Source organism: Callithrix jacchus, chromosome 13 (assembly GCF_049354715.1).
Source record: "Callithrix jacchus isolate 240 chromosome 13, calJac240_pri, whole genome shotgun sequence".
Lineage (NCBI taxonomy): Eukaryota > Metazoa > Chordata > Mammalia > Primates > Cebidae > Callithrix > Callithrix jacchus.
The window spans coordinates 9,559,420-9,577,622 of NC_133514.1; the positions used below are offsets into that span (position 1 = coordinate 9,559,420).

The 18,203-nt window shown below is 39.9% G+C and overlaps 1 protein-coding gene across 7 annotated transcripts in view; it reads left to right on the forward strand.

Moving 5' to 3' along the window:
- AGPAT5 (1-acylglycerol-3-phosphate O-acyltransferase 5) overlaps positions 1 to 18,203 on the forward strand; it is a 60,685-nt gene that overhangs the window by 14,255 nt on the left and 28,227 nt on the right. For 6 of the 7 annotated variants that reach the window (XR_013525430.1, XM_035269833.3, XM_078347079.1 and 3 more), the window contains 3 exons: positions 1,819 to 1,888; positions 10,902 to 11,017; positions 12,746 to 12,835. Coding sequence is in view for 6 of the 7 variants with exons in the window: in XM_035269833.3 (XP_035125724.2) it covers positions 1,819 to 1,888; positions 10,902 to 11,017; positions 12,746 to 12,835 (276 nt within the window). In the remaining variant the exon portion in view is untranslated. The remainder of the gene's footprint in view (positions 1 to 1,818; positions 1,889 to 10,901; positions 11,018 to 12,745; positions 12,836 to 18,203) is intronic. The other variant, XM_078347080.1, reaches the window with a different exon arrangement.

Sequence of the window (18,203 nt, forward strand, 5' to 3'; positions counted from 1 at the left end):
AAAAGTGTAAACAATAATTCAGTAAACATCTGTGAAAAACCAGCTTGGTGCTAGGCTCTCAGGGTAGAAGATTGATCAGGCTATGGAGAGTGCATAGGCCATAAGGGCTACGGACTTGTCATTAGGTGTCCAATGTGTTCTGGATGCTTCTGAGGGATTATGGGCAGGTGCTCACCACCATCCCTGGCTAATCTTCTTATATTTCTAGAGAGAGAGAGTCTGGCTGTGCTGCCCATGCTGGGTTTGAACTTCTGGGCTTAAGAGATCTTCCCACCCTGCCCCACTGCCCCTGCCTACCCACTCCTTCTCAGCCTCCCAAAGCACTGGGATTGTAGGCCTGGGCCACCGTGCCTGTCCTGTGCAAAACTTTTAAATCAGTGCATATGCAATTGCCTTGACACAATTCTGGCTTGTTGGTAAGAGAATGGGGATTTACTCACAAGCCAGGATGTCACTTTTAACTCTGAACAGATCAAATGATTGGTTTTACTAATTTATGCCATCAATAAACTTTATTAATAAAAACTCATTGGGCAAATATTTAAGCATAGTATGTACATAGCACTGTGCAGTTTCTAAGGAAAGTAATGGAAACCTCAGTCACATCCCTGGCTTCCAGAACTTTGTATTATCTAGGTGCATTTATCTACAAAGTTGTTGGGTTAATTGTCCCTTTCTTTTTTCTCTTTTTAAGATATTAATAAATAGTGTCACAACCAAAAGATAATACTTATGGAAAAAATAGACCTAAAAATTCTTAGCTAATTTATAATCATGCATAATCCATAATGACAAGATACAGAAACAAAAATGTCCTGAATGAACACTGTTAGCAGCCATTTCCTTTTAAGTCTTTACAAGTGTACTCCCAGTTTCCTTAAAATTTGATTTTAAAATATGTAAGACACACAAAACAACAGACAGACTAACAGAGGTACATTGAACACATGTGTACCCCCCACCTAGTTTAAAAATAAACTGGCTGGTGGACCAGAAGCCCACTGCGTGCTTCTCACCAGCTCCTCCCTCATACTGGAAGTTGCCCTTTTCTTGAATTCTGTTCTTGGTGGAGATGAAGTGAGTCCTAACCATGGAACCGTGTTTTTCTCATACTTACAGACTAAGTTTTAATCCTTAGCATGTAATTCAAAAGACTTCTGGCATTCTGGTTCAGAGCCACCCTTCCATTCTCCTTGCTCCTCGCCCATGACACTGCCTGTGTACCCAGCAGGCCTCCAGCATCACTGCTTCCATTCGTTCTTATTTTCATGCATGTTTTCCTTCATCTCATCTGCCAGAATTCCACCTCGTGATAATCCTTCTGCTCTGCAGTTTACAGTTCTTTAAAATGAAAAAAGGTTGTGTGTCCTTCTAGTTTCCTGCAAAAAGAAAAAACAAAGTTTAAAACATGAAGAAGTACTGTATTTTTATAGTATTTGTGTGATGTCTTACTACAGTTCCTGAAGACATGTCTGTCTCTTTTACTAGATTGGTTGTAGGCTCTTTGAAGGAAGATTTGTCTTAAGATCAGTGTTTTATAGATTGTTAGCAATCAATAAATGCTTGCCATATTTTTCTCATGAGAATATTGATTATTCTATTTTAATTTATGACCATTAACCTGTCCTATACATAACTATTTGTGTATATGAGCTATTTATGATCTCTGAGGCTCCTGTGAGAAATCTAATTTTTGTCTAACATGGATGGAAATATTCACAACATCATTTGTCTGTCAATTTCTTCACATTGTCTTTGTGTATTACAGTTGTAGATATTTTAAAATATCAAAGTAATTTTTTTTGTTTTATCTTGTAGATATTGCTATATGGAGATTTGCCAAAAAATAAAGAAAATATAATATATTTAGCAAATCATCGAAGCACAGGTTTGTATTTCATTTGCATGAAACAGATTTTTCTGCAGCTGGCACATGGGCATTCAACATACCATTCTTATATTTAAATGAAGTGGGCTTTTTAAAACATGAATTTTCTATGCAGGTATTACACCTGTTCTTGTATTTTTGTGATTTTACTTTTTGGACAGTCAGAAACATGAAAGCTATGAATTTTCCTAAACTTACCTTGGATGTAAGTAAGCTATTTTCTTGCTTGCTTAGTTTTTTCTTTTTGTGTAGCTCTTTTTTTTTTCTCTGTTACTGTTTTTTTAATTGTTACTATTTTTTTAGTGCTCTGGTTAAAATTTCATTATATATATATATGTATGTATTTTATTGCACTTTAGGTTCTGGGGTACATGTGCAAAACATGCAGGATTGTTGCAAAGTTACACACATGGCAATGTGGTTTGCTGCCTCCATCCCCCCATCACCTATATCTGGCATTTTTCCCCATGTTATCCCTCCCCAGCCACCCTTCCCCCCATTGTCCCTCCCCTATTCCCTCCCAACAGACCCCAGTGTGTGATGCTCCCCTCCCTGTGTCCATGTGTTCTCATTGTTCAACGCCCACCTATGAGTGAGAACATGCGGTGTTTGATTTTCTGTTCTTGTGTCAGTTTGCTGAGAATTATGGTTTCCAGATTCATCCATGTCCCTACAAAGGACACAAACTCATCATTTTTTATGGCTGCATAGTATTCCATGGTATATATGTGCCACATTTTCCTTGTCCAGTCTATCATCAGTGGGCATTTGGGTTGGTTCCAGGTCTTTGCTATGGTAACGAACATACTCGCACACGTGTCTTTGTAATAGAACGATTTATAATCCTTTGGGTATATACTCTGTAATAGGATTGCTGGGTCAAGTGGAATTTCTATTTCTACGTCCTTGAGGAAGCGCCACACTGTATTCCACAGTGATTGAACTAATTTACCACCCACCAACAGTGTAAAAGTGTTCCTATTTCTCCACATCCTCTCCAGCATCTGTTGTCTCCAGATTTTTTAATGATTGCCATTCTAACTGGCGTGAGATGGTATCTCAATGTAGTTTTGATTTGCATTTCTCTAATGGCCAGTGATGATGATCATTTTTTCATATGTTTGTTGGCCTCATATATGTCTTCTTTTGAAAAGTGTCTGTTCATATCCTTTGCCCACTTTTGGATGAGTTTATTTGTTTGTTTCTTGTAAATCTGTTTTAGTTCTTTGTAGATTCTGGATATTAGCCCTTTGACAGATGGGTAGATTGCAAAAATTTTTTCCCATTCTATTGGTTGCCGATTCACTCTAATGATTGTTTCTGTTGCTGTGCAGAAGCTCTGGAGTTTAATTAGGTCCTATTTGTCTGTTTTGGCTTTTGTTGCCAATGTTTTTGGTGTTTTAGTCATGAAGTCCTTAGCCCTGCCTATGTCCTAAATGGTTTTGCCTAGGTCTTATTCTAGGATTTTTATGGTGTTAGTTGTTATACTTAAGTCTTTAATCCATCTGGAGTTAATTTTAGTGTAAGGTGTCAGGAAGGGGTTCAGTTTCTGCTTTTTGCACAAGTCTAGCCAGTTTTCCCAACACCATTTATTAAACAGGGAATCCTTTCCCCATTGCTTGTTTTTGTCAGGTTTTTCAAAGATCAGATGGTTGTGGATTTGTGGTGTTGCCTCCAAGGCCTCTGTTCTGTTCCATTGGACTATATCTCTATTTTGGTATCAGTACCATGCTGTTTTGATTACTGTGGCCTCGTAGTATAGTTTGAAGTTAGGCAGCCTGATGCCTCTGGCTTTGTTCTTTTTGCTTAGGACTGTTTTGGCTATGTGGGCTCTTTTGGTTCCATATGAAGTTTAAGGTGGTTTTTTCCAGTTCTGTGAAGAAGGTCATTGGTAACTTGATGGGGATAGAGTTGAATCTTTAAATTACTTTGGGCAGTATGGCCATTTTCATGATATTGGTTCTTCCTAACCATGAGCATGGAATGTTTCTCCGTTTGTTTCTGTCCTCTCTTATTTCCTTCAGCAGTGGTTTGTAGTTCTCCTTAAAGAGGTCCTTCACATCCTTTGTTAGTTGTTTCCTAAGTATTTTATTCTCTTGCTAATGGGAGTTTGCTCATGATTTGGCTCTCTGTTAGTCTGTTATTGGTGTATATGAATGCTTGTGACTTTTGCACATTGATTTTGTATCCTGAGACTTTTTTGAAGTTGCTTATCAGTTTAAGGATATTTTGGGCTGAGACGATGGGGTCTTCTAAATATATAATCATGTTATCTGCAAATAGAGACAATTTGACTTCCTCCTTTCCTTATTGAATACCCTTTTTTTCCTTGCCTAATTGCTCTAGCTACAATATCCAATACTATATTGAATAGGAGTGGTGAAAGAGGGCATCCTTGTCTGGTGTCAGATTTCAAAAGGAATGCTTCCAGTTTTTGCCCATTTGGTATGATATTGGCTGTAGGTTTGTCATAAATAGCTTTTATTATTTTGAGATATGTTCCTTCAATACCTAGTTTATTGAGAGTTTTTAGCATAAAGGGCTGTTGAATTTTGTTGAGGGCCTTCTCTGCATCTGTTGAGATGATCATGTGGTTTTTGTCTTTGGTTCTGTTATGTGGTGGATTACATTTATAGACTTACATATATTGAACCAGCCTTGCATCCCCAGGATGAAGCCTGCTTTGCATTGGGTTAGCACATGTTCTTTTAGCTCTGAGAAGTTTATTACCCACCTTCTGAAGCCTGTTTATGTCAATTCATCAGATTCATTCTTTATCCATCTTTGATCCCTAGCTGGTAAGGAGTTGTGATCCCTTGGCGAAGGAGAGGCATTCTAGTTTTTGGTGTTTTCATCCTTTTTGTGCTGGTTTCTTCTCATCTTAGTGGCTTTATCTACCTGTGGTCTTTGTAGTTGGTTGGTGACTTTTGAATGGGGTCTCTGAGTGGACATCGTTTTTACTGATGTTGAAGCTATTTCTTTCTGTTTCTTAGTTTTCCTTCTAACAGTCAGGCCCCTCTGCTGCACAGCTGCGGGAGGTCCACTCCAAACCCTGATTGCCTGGGGATCACTTGGGGGGGCTGCAGAAAGGTAAGGGTCATTGCTGGTTTCTTCTTCTGTTATCTTTGTCCCAGAAGGGTACCTGCCAGATGTCAGCCTCAGCTCTCCTTTACGAGGTGTCTGTTTGGGTATATGGGGTTGGGGAGCTGCTTGAGGAGACAGTCTATTCCTTAGAGGAGCTCAAGTGCTGTTCTGGGAGCTCTGTTCTTCTGTGCAGAGCTGCTGGGCAGGTACCTTTAAGTCTGCTGCAGTGGAATTCATAACCACCTCTTTTCCCAGGTGCTCTGTCCTGGGAAGGTCATCTTTATTTATAAGTTCCTGATGTGCTGCTGCCTTTTTTCATAGATGCCCTGCCCTACATGGAGTAGTCTAGTCACAATCTGCCAGTGGAGATGTTGTTGAGCTGCTGCAGGCTCTGCTCAGCTGCCATGTGAACTGCCTGGGTATTTGCAGACTGCCTCAGTAGTGGTGGACACCCTTCTCCTGCACTGAGCTGGATCATCCCAGTTCCAGCTGCGCTTGCTGCGAAACTCTCAATCCAGAGCATTTCAGATTGCTTGTTTTGTGGGTATGGTACTTGCCAAGCCAGATCACCTGGCTCCCTGTATCTGCCCCTTCCCTTTCAGTTGAATGGGCAGCTCTGTCTCCCAGGCTTCCCATGTGCCTCTTGAAACAGCTGCCCAGATTTGTGTGAGTTTCTGTGTGCCAACCTGTGGCACCAGCTGAAACAGCTGTGCTGAAAACTCGTGGTGCTTCTCAGCCCGGGAATCTACTGGTCTGTGGGCAGTGAAATGTGGTGAGCACTCACCTTCCACATTGTTCTTGCTGGGAACTGCATCCCGGAGCTGTTCCTATTTGGCCATCTTGGATCCTCCTCCCATTAGCTCTTTAAATAGTGTACTCATTATTTGTGTAAGTTATCTTTCTAGAAGTAGCACTGGTGGGTCAAAGTGTATATACATTTTACATTTCTGATTGATGAGCTGCAGAAAGGTTTTATTAGTGTGTGGGTGCTCATCTCTTTACCAATGTCTGCACTTCCTTCACTTCTTCAAATGTGTTTAGTTTAATTCTAGTTTGCTATTGTTCTATCAGAGGAATTGCAGAAGACTAGTCTTCAAAATAGTGCAGTATATAAGATACTTGTAAAAACCCTTTTAAGTAAGTCTCAAGAATATGCAAAAACAGTACATTGAATCCTATGACCCTTTCAGCAATATTTTTTCCAAAGGTGACATCTTAATACAACAGTAGTACAGCGGCAGAATCAGAAAATTGTCATTGGGTAAGGTACTTTTTAATTATCCAAACAATTCAGATCCCCCAAAATCCCGCTTCTTATGTTTTCAAACCTTTAGCTACTTTTGATGCATACCTCCTAAATTCCACTTTTATTATTTTAAAAAAGCTAAAAACAGCCTGATCAATATAGTACTCTTAAGGGAAAATCACTTCTGCCTGTGGCTTTTCTTTATTTTCTTTCTGTCAGCTGTTTCTTCATGATTTTGTGGTTTTTATTAGTACTTGTAGCACAGCTGAGGCATAGAAAGTAAAAGAAGTTAAAATGCATTTTTCTCAATTTAGTGAGTTAATGATTACATTCAGATTTATAGGACAATTCCTATCAACAGGGGTTTGATAGGAATTTTCATGTATCTGTGTATTTTCCCCAACTTTATTACATGACTTGTTCAGGCTATTTTATCTAATTACATTTCACTCTAGGCAAAAATAGCAAAACAGTCAACCACCCGTCAGTGCTGCTGAGAACTCTGGCCCATGCAGACATATTGGCCGTTTTACTTCTAACACCATTCTGCTGTTCCTGTCCTGCTGCTGATGGATGTTTCTACCAGGGTTTCAGTATCTAATGAAAAGGGTCTGCGGTCCCAGCACAGGAAATGGCCCTTGATAGCTTTGATTCTCCTGCATTTCCTTTATATTGATCCAGTGTTAATTTCACATAGAGTTGTCTTTCTGTTTAACAGGATTCTCTTAAGATTCGTTGTTTAGTTTCGCTGCCAACGTTTCTTTGTCCAGGTTTCAGTATAAACTCTGCTCTCTTAACAGAACCCTCTAGTAGTGACTTATGGAGTGAGTTCTATGAACATTCCTGTAAGTGTTGCTGATAGTGATAACTATTGCTGAAAGGGTCATAGGTTTCAATGTACTATTTTTGCAAATTCTTGAGACTTACTTAAAAAGGTTTTTACAAGTATCTTAACCTAAAGTATATACTGCACTATTTTAAAGACTCATCTTCTGCAATTCCTCTGATAGAACAATAGCAAACTAGAATTAAACCAAACACATTTGAAGAAGCGAAGGAAGTGCAGACATTGGTAAAGAGATGAGCACCCACACACTAATAAAACCTTTCTGCAGCTCATCAATCAGAAATGTAAAATGTATATACACTTTGACCCACCAGTGCTACTTCTAATACAATTCCTGTTGATTCGTGTGCTCACTGCATGTTGGCTTTTATGTATATTCCTTCAGATTGAGGACTTCTAGAAAATATCTATCAAAAAGCAGCAGATTAAAAAACACAATTATACTTATATTTGGGACTAGAAGGTCGTATGGGAAGGATAATCTTCGTACTGAGACCATACTGACCTGAGTTTCGTTGATCAGATTAGAGACCCACTCCCCTTCCCTTTCCACTAGTTCCAAGCGCCTCTGACTTTCCTTCATGGCTCTGGCACCAGATCCTGATACCAGAAGGATTTGGGAAGGCTGCTTTTTGAAAGCCTTTTAAAATTCCGCAACTTGGGAAAATATCAGGGGAGTGATTTTAAGTTTCTTTAGAATTACAGGCTTTAGTCAGTATATGATGGAGCCTTTTCCCAGGAAAAATGTGCATATAAAACTTTGCATGCAGTTTTAGGGTTTCAGAGACCCGTAAAGCCTAGCCATAGACATGGTTCATTGTCCGATCATGTTTAGGTACCTATTTACAACCCTTTGGAGATGTTAGGCGTCACAGCGGAGTATCTCTGAAAATGTAATTAGCAGAAAGAACGTTTCAAAGACTGCTGCTCTGCTTAGACTTTCTAGTTTGTCTTCTGCCAAGGTTGCCAGAATAAATGAGTTTCCTGGCCTGGTGTTCAGAAGAACTGACATTTAAATTAGTCTCTTTCCTCCCATGTTCTTGCTTAGCGCATCCTTGTCTCTGCATTCTGTGAACTTATTTCTCTCCAGAGTCAGCAGGATGTAGTGGCTGTTATTCCTTTCCCTCATCCTTCAAATACCTACTTTTGATGCTATTTGCCTTTTTTTTTTTTTTAGAGATGGAGTCTTGCACTGTCACCCCCAGCCTGGAGTGCAATGGCATGATCTCAGCTCACTGCAACCTCCACCTCCCAGGTTCAAGCGATTCTCCTGCTTCAGCCTCCCAAGTAGCTAGGATTACAGGTGCCCGCCACCAAGCCTGGCTAATTTTGGTAGATGGGGTTCTACCATGTGGGTCAGTCTGGTCTTGAACCCCTGACCTCAGGTGATCTGCCTACCTCAGCCTCCCAAAGGGCTGGGATTACAGGGATGAGCCACCACGCTCGACCTCCTATTTGCCATTTTAATTTCATGAAATGCTCCCTTTTCTTGGCTTACATGTCACTTTTCTTGTTGAACAGCATGCATAGTGAGTAGAGTGTTATAAAAAGGCATGAACTTTGGAATCAGAGAGACCCAGATTCCTGTTCTGCGATAGGCTGGTTGTCAGTGGGCCAATTACTTATCTCTCAGAGGCTTATTGGTAAAGCGTGAGTGATATCTCCTTTTAGGCACTTTACAGAGGCTATCTCCTCATCCCGTTGGAGGACCTGGCCTTTAAAAGTGGTTGTGATGACAGTCGTAGCTAGCCATTAGCATAGCACTGGATCTGTGGTTGGGAAGTGCCGCACGTGCAGTATCTCTTAGGCTCCACAGTGTCCTCATCAGTTGGGAACTGCTCTAACATGAGGATGGGGGTGAGGAAATTAGACTTCCTGCCCCTAACTGCCTTCCGCTCCTCTCCTCCAAGTTAATAGCAACAATGACACTGCTTTGGCTGGATCGCCATGGAAGCTTCTCACCAGCCAGATTTATTGCTATCTCAGTTAAATTATGCCCGAACATAAAAAACATAAAATGTGAAGTTATCGTCAAAGCCATATCATCTCAGCTGTGACTTGGATAGTCAGAAAGTATCTGTAATCTAGTGTAATCCTATCTGAAACATAGCTGGGAATAAACAAGAAATAAAGATAATTCCATAGCAAATGTTGGTGACACGAAGCTTGTATGTTTTGACTACTTAAGCTAGGTCTTACATGTTTCCACTAAAATTTTCAAATTTAAGGGCATAGCCCAGGGCAGCTTATTACAAACATGATGTATTTTGGAAATCTTACACTTTCTCTTAGAAGTTCTTGGGAGGTGCATCTGAGGCCATAAATAACCATAAAACCACTTTTAAAAATTAAAATGCATTTTTTAAATTCCCAAAATTTAAAAAATAATTGTTGCAGGAAAATATGCTAAACCTGGTTTTTAACTTTGTGCCCCAACTATATTTCCAAGATGTACTTTAGCCTGGGAACCATACAGAACCATACAGAATTAGTTTTAAGAGTTTATTGTCTGCTTACTTTTGTATTTGGTATAGTTATAACAGGGTTGATTATATGGTTTCTGAGGCCTGACTAGAAAGAAATACGTCTATCAGTTATTTCTTTGATCTAAATTAGGAGGAGCTAGGGAAAGGGCTTCAACAGGACGTTTCATACTTTACAGAAAAGTGATCATCGATAGCCAAGTAGTGTAGGTATCTCAACCCCGTAACACAGACTGTGTCTGTCTCTGGGATCATACACTATAGGGAAGAATTTTTACAAGCAACATTCTACTTACAGGGAGCCGTAACAAAAGTTTCATAAACTGGCCTGAGCACATGGTGATGCTAGGACTATTCTTTTCACAGATTCTTAACAATTTTCTTTTGGAGTATCCTATCATTGAGCTCATCTGTGTATTAGAGAAGTCTCCCTTACGTTTCATTTTTATGTTTTCTTTCTCATCAAGAGATAGTTTGTAGCCATTTACTTTCAAATCCAAGTTTCTGTGGTCCTTAAGACCATCATTTGTCCTGTTATCATTTGTTCTGTTAATTTCACTTCATTTCCTCTTTAAAAACGTGTCCTCTGTTTCCCATCTTCTGCACCCACTTTGCTGCTTCCTGTTTGTTTAATTTGGCAAGGGCCACTCTGTGTTGGGAATTTTCTCTTTTTGAAAGCTCAGCTAACAACCTAACTTCTAGGAAGTTTTTAGTTGCTACTGTTATCAACTTATATCATCTTACCTTTGTTTTTGCAGCCCTCTGTTAATAACACATTTATATAACTATAGTTATTAGCAGCCTGGGATCATTGTACTTGGTTACATAAGGAACACATATATCTACCCAGCACAGTTGTAAGGCATGTGAGACCTTTGTTTGATTGCCATCCTAACCTAGTACCAAGTCCTAAAAACTCATTAGTAAAGATAAAGTGTCCCTGCCTTTTGCTGAACATGTATACACACACACACACACACACACACACACACACACACAATATTTAGTTGCAGTTCACAGTTACATTTGGCTACTTTTTTGTTTATAATTTCCCCTTTCTCATTAAAAAAATCTGTTTGTGTAAGCTTTAGGAATTAGAGAAGCTCATTTTATTCCCTGCACATGCTGCTGCTGGATTATTTACGTCTTTTGTGACTGTGTTTTATCTTTCAAACTAAAACCTTTTCAAGAAATACAAAACAAAACAAAACTCAACAGAATATTTATATTTTTTAAATACCTGGGGTTGATTTAAAGACATTTTAAACATCCTAATCACAGTACTCTAAAGCGTATTCCCAGTATGACCTGTGGAGAGCTCACGTATGCACTCACGGGCTCCTGTCTCTGCAGTTGACTGGATTGTTGCCGACATCTTGGCCATAAGGCAGAATGCGCTTGGACATGTGCGCTACGTGCTGAAAGATGGGTTAAAATGGCTGCCGTTGTATGGGTGTTATTTTTCTCAGGTAACTTGTTTCCTTCCATGCTTTTCTCTATAGATGTAGTCTATAATTTTGGGGGGATGGGGGGAGGGGGAGACAGCTCACTTTGTTGCCCAGGCTGAGTGCAGTGGTGTGAACACAGCTTACTGCAGGCTTGACCTCTGGAGCCCAAGTGAACCTCCTGTTTCCGCCTCACAAGTAGTTGGGACTGTGAGTGCCCACCACCATGCTCGACTACATTGTGTATTTTTTGTAGAGATGGGGTCTCGCTGTGTTGCCCAGGCTGGTCGTGAACTCCAGCAATCTGCCTGCTTCATCTTCCCAAAATGCTGAGATGATAGGTGTGAGCTGCCACACTCAGCCCTATTTTATATTTTAAAATTTAACATATACTTACTGTAAATGTGTGGTTTTTAAAATGGGTTTAATAGTTTATTCTCAATTGGAGTAATTTTAATTGGTCTTTTTAGTGGTATATATTTATGTACCTGTCTAATTATTGATATACTTTCCTTCAGCATCTATGGGGACTGGTTTTAGGACCACCACAGACCAACATCTGTAATGCTCAAGACCCTTATATAGAACGGCATAGTATTTGCATGTAACCTACGGACTACTTTAAGTCATCTCTAGATTACTTATAATATCTAATACATTAGAAATGCCATGTAGATGGTCGTTATACTTTATATTTTTACTTGTATGATTTTGTTATATTATTTTCACTTGTTCACATATTTTGATCTGTGGCTGTTGAATCTGCAGATGTGGAACACATGGAAATGAAGGGCCAGCTGCAGTAAAAGTAAATGAAAGGGCAAAAATGCAAATGTACAAAGATTAAACAGATAGGAAATTTAAAGACAGAGAATTTGATACACAATTACATTAAGAAACTATTGTTAACAGTAATTAGTCATCCGTATGATATTTTAAAAACAGTGAGCGATATATATAAAGTGCTTAGCATGAAGAAACTTATTTTTCCAGTTCTGGAGGCTAGACCTCAACGATAAGGTATTGACAGGGTTAGTCTCCCCAAGCCTCTCTCTCTGACTTGCGGGCAGCAGCCAGCTTTCTTCCTGTGTCCTCATGAGGTTTTTCTCCCTGTGCCCAAGCAGCCATGGCATTGCTTCCTCTTCTTAGAAGGACTAGTCACATTGGATGACTGATTCTTCTACAAAGTCTTCTGAGGTCCCACTCGTAGGCCCTTTTTTAACCTTTATTGCCACCTCTAAGCCCCTCTCTCTGAATACAGTCACAGTGGGAGCTATTAGAGCTTTAGTAGACCCACTTGGGGGAACACAGTTCTGTCCATAACAGTGCCACATAGATATCTGTAGCAGGACTGATTTTTAAAAAAATACCTAAAGACCATGAGTATTGACATTTTAAGGACACTTTTTAGTGACACCGTGATAAGTGGGTGGAAAAATTGGGAGTTAAATCCATCTGATTGATCACATTTTTTATTTTTAAAAATGTATATTTAAGAAAGAAAGCATTTTCATTTTAACTGCCAACAAAAATAGAGTTTATATATTTTCCAGTACAGTGTCACATGCAGTTTTCTTGAATTACGTTGAGACCGGGTAATTTTCAGCTGAATGTTCTTTAGAAGCTAATATTTGAAGGTACTAAATATAGATTAAATTCTGAAATGTAGTTTGTGTTCTGTACTTTTTGATGACTGCGGCCAGTCGTTATTTTAAAAGTAAACCCTTCTTTCTCCCGTTTGTATTGTGGCAGCACGGAGGCATCTATGTAAAGCGAAGTGCCAAATTTAATGAGAAAGAGATGAGAAACAAGCTGCAGAGCTACGTGGACGCAGGAACTCCAGTAAGCGCCTGCCCACTTCTGTTCTTACAACTCTCCGTTTCTGCATTTAAGAATTAAATTAAAATCTAAGAATTGTTTTGAAAATGTATTTTCCCATGTCTCAATACTAATTCAGAGTTATGCTGAGGTAACAGAGACGTTTAAAATAGAGGAAAGCCGGTTTTTCAGCCGTCAGAAAGATTGCACAATGAGGTCCTTTGCTGGCCAGTGAGAAGAGGAATAAAGAGAGCATTTGGTGTCTTTCGCAGTCTGTTAAATGGGGCTAACTGCATTTTAACCTGACATTTAAGTACTTTAAGAGCTCATTTTGTTGTCTTTAGTATCAGATTTAGTTTTAGAAGCAGCAGCTGTTTTCTGTCCGTGTAAATTTGGAATGTCTTACATATACAGAAAAAAACAAAAAACTGTGAATATGGACAAATGTAAAATCATTCAGTGTAAATAATATTTCATAAAACTTTGTTCCACAAAAGTGGGGGGAGTTGAATCTGCCATGTGTAGAATGCTGACTGCTGCCAATGGCTTTTCCCATGGTTCCTCCCTAAGACAAAGCACCATGAGTACGTGACTACTTGGGCTTTCTCTTTCAGGGCATAACATGTGCTCAGAAGCTTAGCTCATGTGCACAGGCTTTCCCTTTCCTCTCCTGCTCCCTCCCTCCATCTTCCCTCCTCTCCTCTTGCCCTCCCTTCACTGGGGGTCCTGGGCAGCAGTTGGAGCTCATGGTGAAGAAAGAGTTCTTCACAGTCAGGTGGTTAAGTGCCCGGTGTGAGCATTGTTTATTAACGTGCCTCTTCTAGGTGTGTTTACATCAGAACATTGCATCCTATTCTGAGCATGTGTGGGGTGACGGAAGCAGAATGGAATAAGATGCGTGGTAACCCTTTACCCTGTTATATAGCTCAGCCTTGAGAATCAAGCTTGGGGTCTTCTAAGGGTCTGGTTAGTCTGAAACAGTGTGGTGAATTTGGGCAGAATTGTGGCATTGTATGTAGATATCCAAAAGACAGAATGGGTTGGTAATATGTTTAGCAACCTTTTACAAAACATTAAAATTTAATAATCATGAATTTATGCTTTAAAACGTCCATCCCACTTCTTTCCCAGCTGTCCAGTCACCCAGCCACAGAAGACTGCTGTGGAGTTTCTTCTGTGTCCTGGTATGGAAATTGTATATATGAAGCGAACAGAGATAGCTACCTCTTGTGTGAATGCTGGTGTTCCATACACAGTGACCCCTTGCTTTTTTGGCCCCAAAAATGTAGCTCTCAGTAGCGCTAGGACTGAGAAAATCAGCTCTGTACACTTGTCATGCGTCTCTGTTTCTCTAGCTGCCTTCATGAGTTTCTCTCCTTGTTTATGGTTTGCAGCAGTTTAAGTATCATATATCTGAGTGCCATTTAAAAAAAATTTACCTTGATTGGTCCTCTGAGCTTGGATTTATGATTTGGTGCCTGTTGTTCATTTTGGAAATTTCTTTGCTTTTATTTCTTTAAATATTATTCCTACTCTGTTTTTTCTCCTCCAGTTCTGTTTGTGTTGGCTCATTTGCTGCTGTGCTTGAGTTCTTGGTTGCATTGTTTGTGTTTGTTTTGTCTTATGCCCCCTCCCTTTTTTCCTTTTGCATTACAGTTTGGATCATTTCTGTTGACCCATCTTCAAGTTCACGAATTCTTCCTTTGGCCTTGTTCACTCTGCTGATGAGCCAGTTGGAGGCGCTCTTCCTCTCTGTTACGGTGTGTTTCATTCCCTGCATTTCCCTTTGATTCTGTTTCAGTTTCCGTCTCTGGGCTGAGAATATCTATCTGACTGAGAATATCTATCTGACCGTAAAGCTTATTCACTTTTTCCACTTGAACCTTTATCATTTTATTATACTTGCAGTTATCTTAAATTACCTCCTTGGTAATTCCAACATTTGGGCCATATCTGAGTCTGGAAATTTTGATTGCTTTGTCTCTTCAGATTGTGCTTTATCTTGCCTTTGTCATACTTCCTAAGATTTTGCTGAAAGCTGAGCCTCTTTTGTAAGACAATAGAGATGGAGGCAAGTTGTCTGGATACCTGGAAATGGATAGACTTGTCTTTTTGCTCAGGCTTTAGTGTTGAGGAGTTGAGTCAGTCCACTCAGGAGTTGCACTGGATTTGGGTTCTGCTACTGTACTTTTTCTCACGGTCTTCAGGTTTCTGTAGCACTCATTACTTTGTGTGTAGATGGGAGATATCCTCCCACTAGAGCTTTTCCTCAGTGTCTGCTCCACACTCAGCATTTTCACATGGCACCTCAGACTGGCTCTCCTCTTTGTGCCTTTCCCCACTGTACTTCTCTGACACTTGTTACTGAACTCATTAGTTTGGTGGTAGAAGGAGAAGGAAGGGAAGTGTCTTTTTATTCTTCAAGAGAATCTTGGGGGTGGAGCCTTCTCTGACCTTGCCTTGCTTCTGGCTGGAAGTCTGTGCCCAGGATGTATTTTCCTGCCTTCTATAGAGTCTTTTCCCCTGTTCTCATCCCCCAGCCTCACATGGAAAGCAGGGTTTTGTTGCCCCGTTCATCAATGTAAGGCTGCTGTTCTGTAGGAAGGATAGAGGAAAGGTCTGGGCTGGGCCCTGAGCCTTTCCCGCAGGGCTGCTGCCCCTCCCACGAGCCTACATTCCAGTCTTCCCTGACCCCAGTATGTTTTCCTTTGTCTTTTCTTATGAGTACACAGAAGGTCTGTGGGTAGAGCCTGTGAATTGTGGTACATTTTCCTTCTCTGTAGCCCAGGGGTTCTTCTGTTCCACTGGCTTATACTTGGCTTTCTGCAAAATTGTTAAAATTTTTAGCCAAATTCTGTTTTGCTGGTATCTGTTAGCATTGGCCCTCAAGTAAACACGTGCTTGCATCTTGTTTCACCTTTGAGTTTTCTGCCTTTCCTTAGACTTTGGGTTAGTTGGTTGCCTTTTACCCTTTCAGCTCTCTGAAGGGTCTAAGAAGAGCCATGAATGTACGGACTGTCAGTGTTGTTGCTAGAGGGCTGGGAGCAGTATTCCTTCAGCATTCTACATACTTCATGGCTCAGCCTCCCATTTTTGGTTAATAAATTTCAAAACTTGGAAAATTTTAGATTTATAAAAATGGTACACAAAAAGAAGAGATTGTTCCTATTTACTGTTCATCTGGCTTTAATGGTAATATCCAGTGTTCACATCTTACATAACATAGTGCATTTGTCAAAACTAAGAAATAAACATTTATACCACACTATTAATTGTACTACAGATTTTTATTCAGACTTCGCTAGGTTTTCTACTAATGTCCTTTTTCTGTTCTAATATACAATCCAGAATGTATACAAATCCATTCAATTCCAGTGTTTAAAATGTAATTGTTTTTCATTATATAAGTGCTATATGGTTTTTGTCAAATCTGTTATTTTGGTTTTAACCTTCAAGCTTGTCTTTGTTTCTTTAAGTGTTAAAGGCATTATTGAAAAGGTGTGTTGGGTTATTTCAGTGCCTGAAGTCCTGTCTGAGTCTGTTGTTTTCTGCTGGTTCTTGCTCACGGTACTTTGCTTTGTTATCTTCCTTTGCTGCTGGTTGTATTTGGTAAGTCTGTAGAAATCAGTTGAAGCCTCAGGTGAAAGTGTCTACCCAGAGAACATTTCTACCTGTTTTAACTGGACCCCACCAAAACCAAATTCTGAGTGGGAGGAGAACTGAGCCAGCCATTCAGGCAGTACAGCCAGGGTTGCAAATCCACACAAGACCTGCTCACCTCTAATTTACTTTCACCCTGAGAGTGGAGCCTTTGGTGTTTCCTTTGCTTTTCGGTCTCTCTTCACGTTTCTGTTAGAAGGTCCATGGGCTTCAGTTTCTGTTCCCCTCACCGTTTGAGTCTTGTACGACCAAGTTCTGTTTTATGCTTACTTCTGCTTTACTGTGTTTGCTGAATTTTGGTCTTAACATCTTGCCAACTCTTGGATACTTTTAAAATAATGTTATATCCAGCTTTCTAATTTGTTTTCAGTAGGAAGGTTGGTTCGAATAACCTAGTCTATGATGGGCTACCAGAAGAGCCTTCCTGTGTCTCGTGGGCAAAATTCCGGCCTTTTATGTTCCTAGCACAGTGTGGGTAACAGACTGGCAGGCTCAAGTGGCAGTGCTGAGCACTGTCACTCAGAGTCACTGTCCCAGATCGGGTTTCTAAGAATCTGGATGGCTGTTTGATTTCTTAATATGGAAGCCCAGTGAAAGAAGACGTATCTTGCTCAGGTTCTTCGCGATTCTTTTGTTTCTGAAGGTGAATTAAAAAGTGACGTGGTAGAACCTGTGAAGTCAGCTTTCATGTGGCTTAATAGTTCTCATCAGTCTATTTCATGATCATATCAGTTCTTACTTGGTATTAGTATTATTTGAAAAATGCAGAATTTTGTTTTAAAAATATATTTGTATTATAAATTATGAAGAAATACATCTTCATAATTATTGCTGGGACAGTGCAGTATTTTCATAAGGTACTTATTGGTTGTGGATGCAAATGAAACATTTGTGTTAAACATAACTATACTTTAGAAGGCATTTTGTTAGAGTATGAGCTAGTAAAACTTACGGCACAAATATGGAGACTTACACTTTTTCTTCCAACTTTCACTTAAGTTTGTTTTCAGATGTGAGGCAGCCTGGTCTATCAGAGTATTGGTTTTGAAATTGGATTTGGGTTTCAATCCCAGATCTGCTGTTTAATCTTTATTTTATTTCAGGTGGGTTTTCTGGATAACTTGCTATAGCTTATACAGCAGTACTTGCCACTTCGATTTTATGTTATGGAGAGATGGCCTCTTTCCTTAAACCTCACGGACCATCCTCTGCTAGCTTCTAACTTCCTTTTCTGCTGCTTCCTTACCTCTCTCAGCCTTCATAGAATTAAAGAGAGCTAGGGCCTTGCTCTGGATTAGGATTTGCCTTAGGAGAATGCCGTGGCTGGTTTGATGTTTTATCTAGAGCACTCAAACTTTCTGTGTACCAACAATAAGGTTGTTTTGCTTTCTAATCATTCATGTGTTCAGTGAAGTAGCACTTTTAATTCTCTTTAAGGACTCTTCCTTTGCATCTACAACCTGTTTGGTGTAAAGGGCTTAGTTTTTGGCCTGCCTTGGCTTTCAGCATGCCTTCCTCACTAAGCCATTTCCAGCTATTAATGTAAAATGAGAGACGGGCAACTCTTCCTTTCACTTGAACACTTAGTGGCCATGGTTGGGTTGTCAAGTGGTCTAATTTCAATATTGTTGTGTCTTGGGGAATAGGGAAGTCAAAGGGGCAGGAGAGAGAGAGACAGGGGAATGGGCCACCAGTGGAGCAGTCAACACACATGACATTTATCAGTTAAATT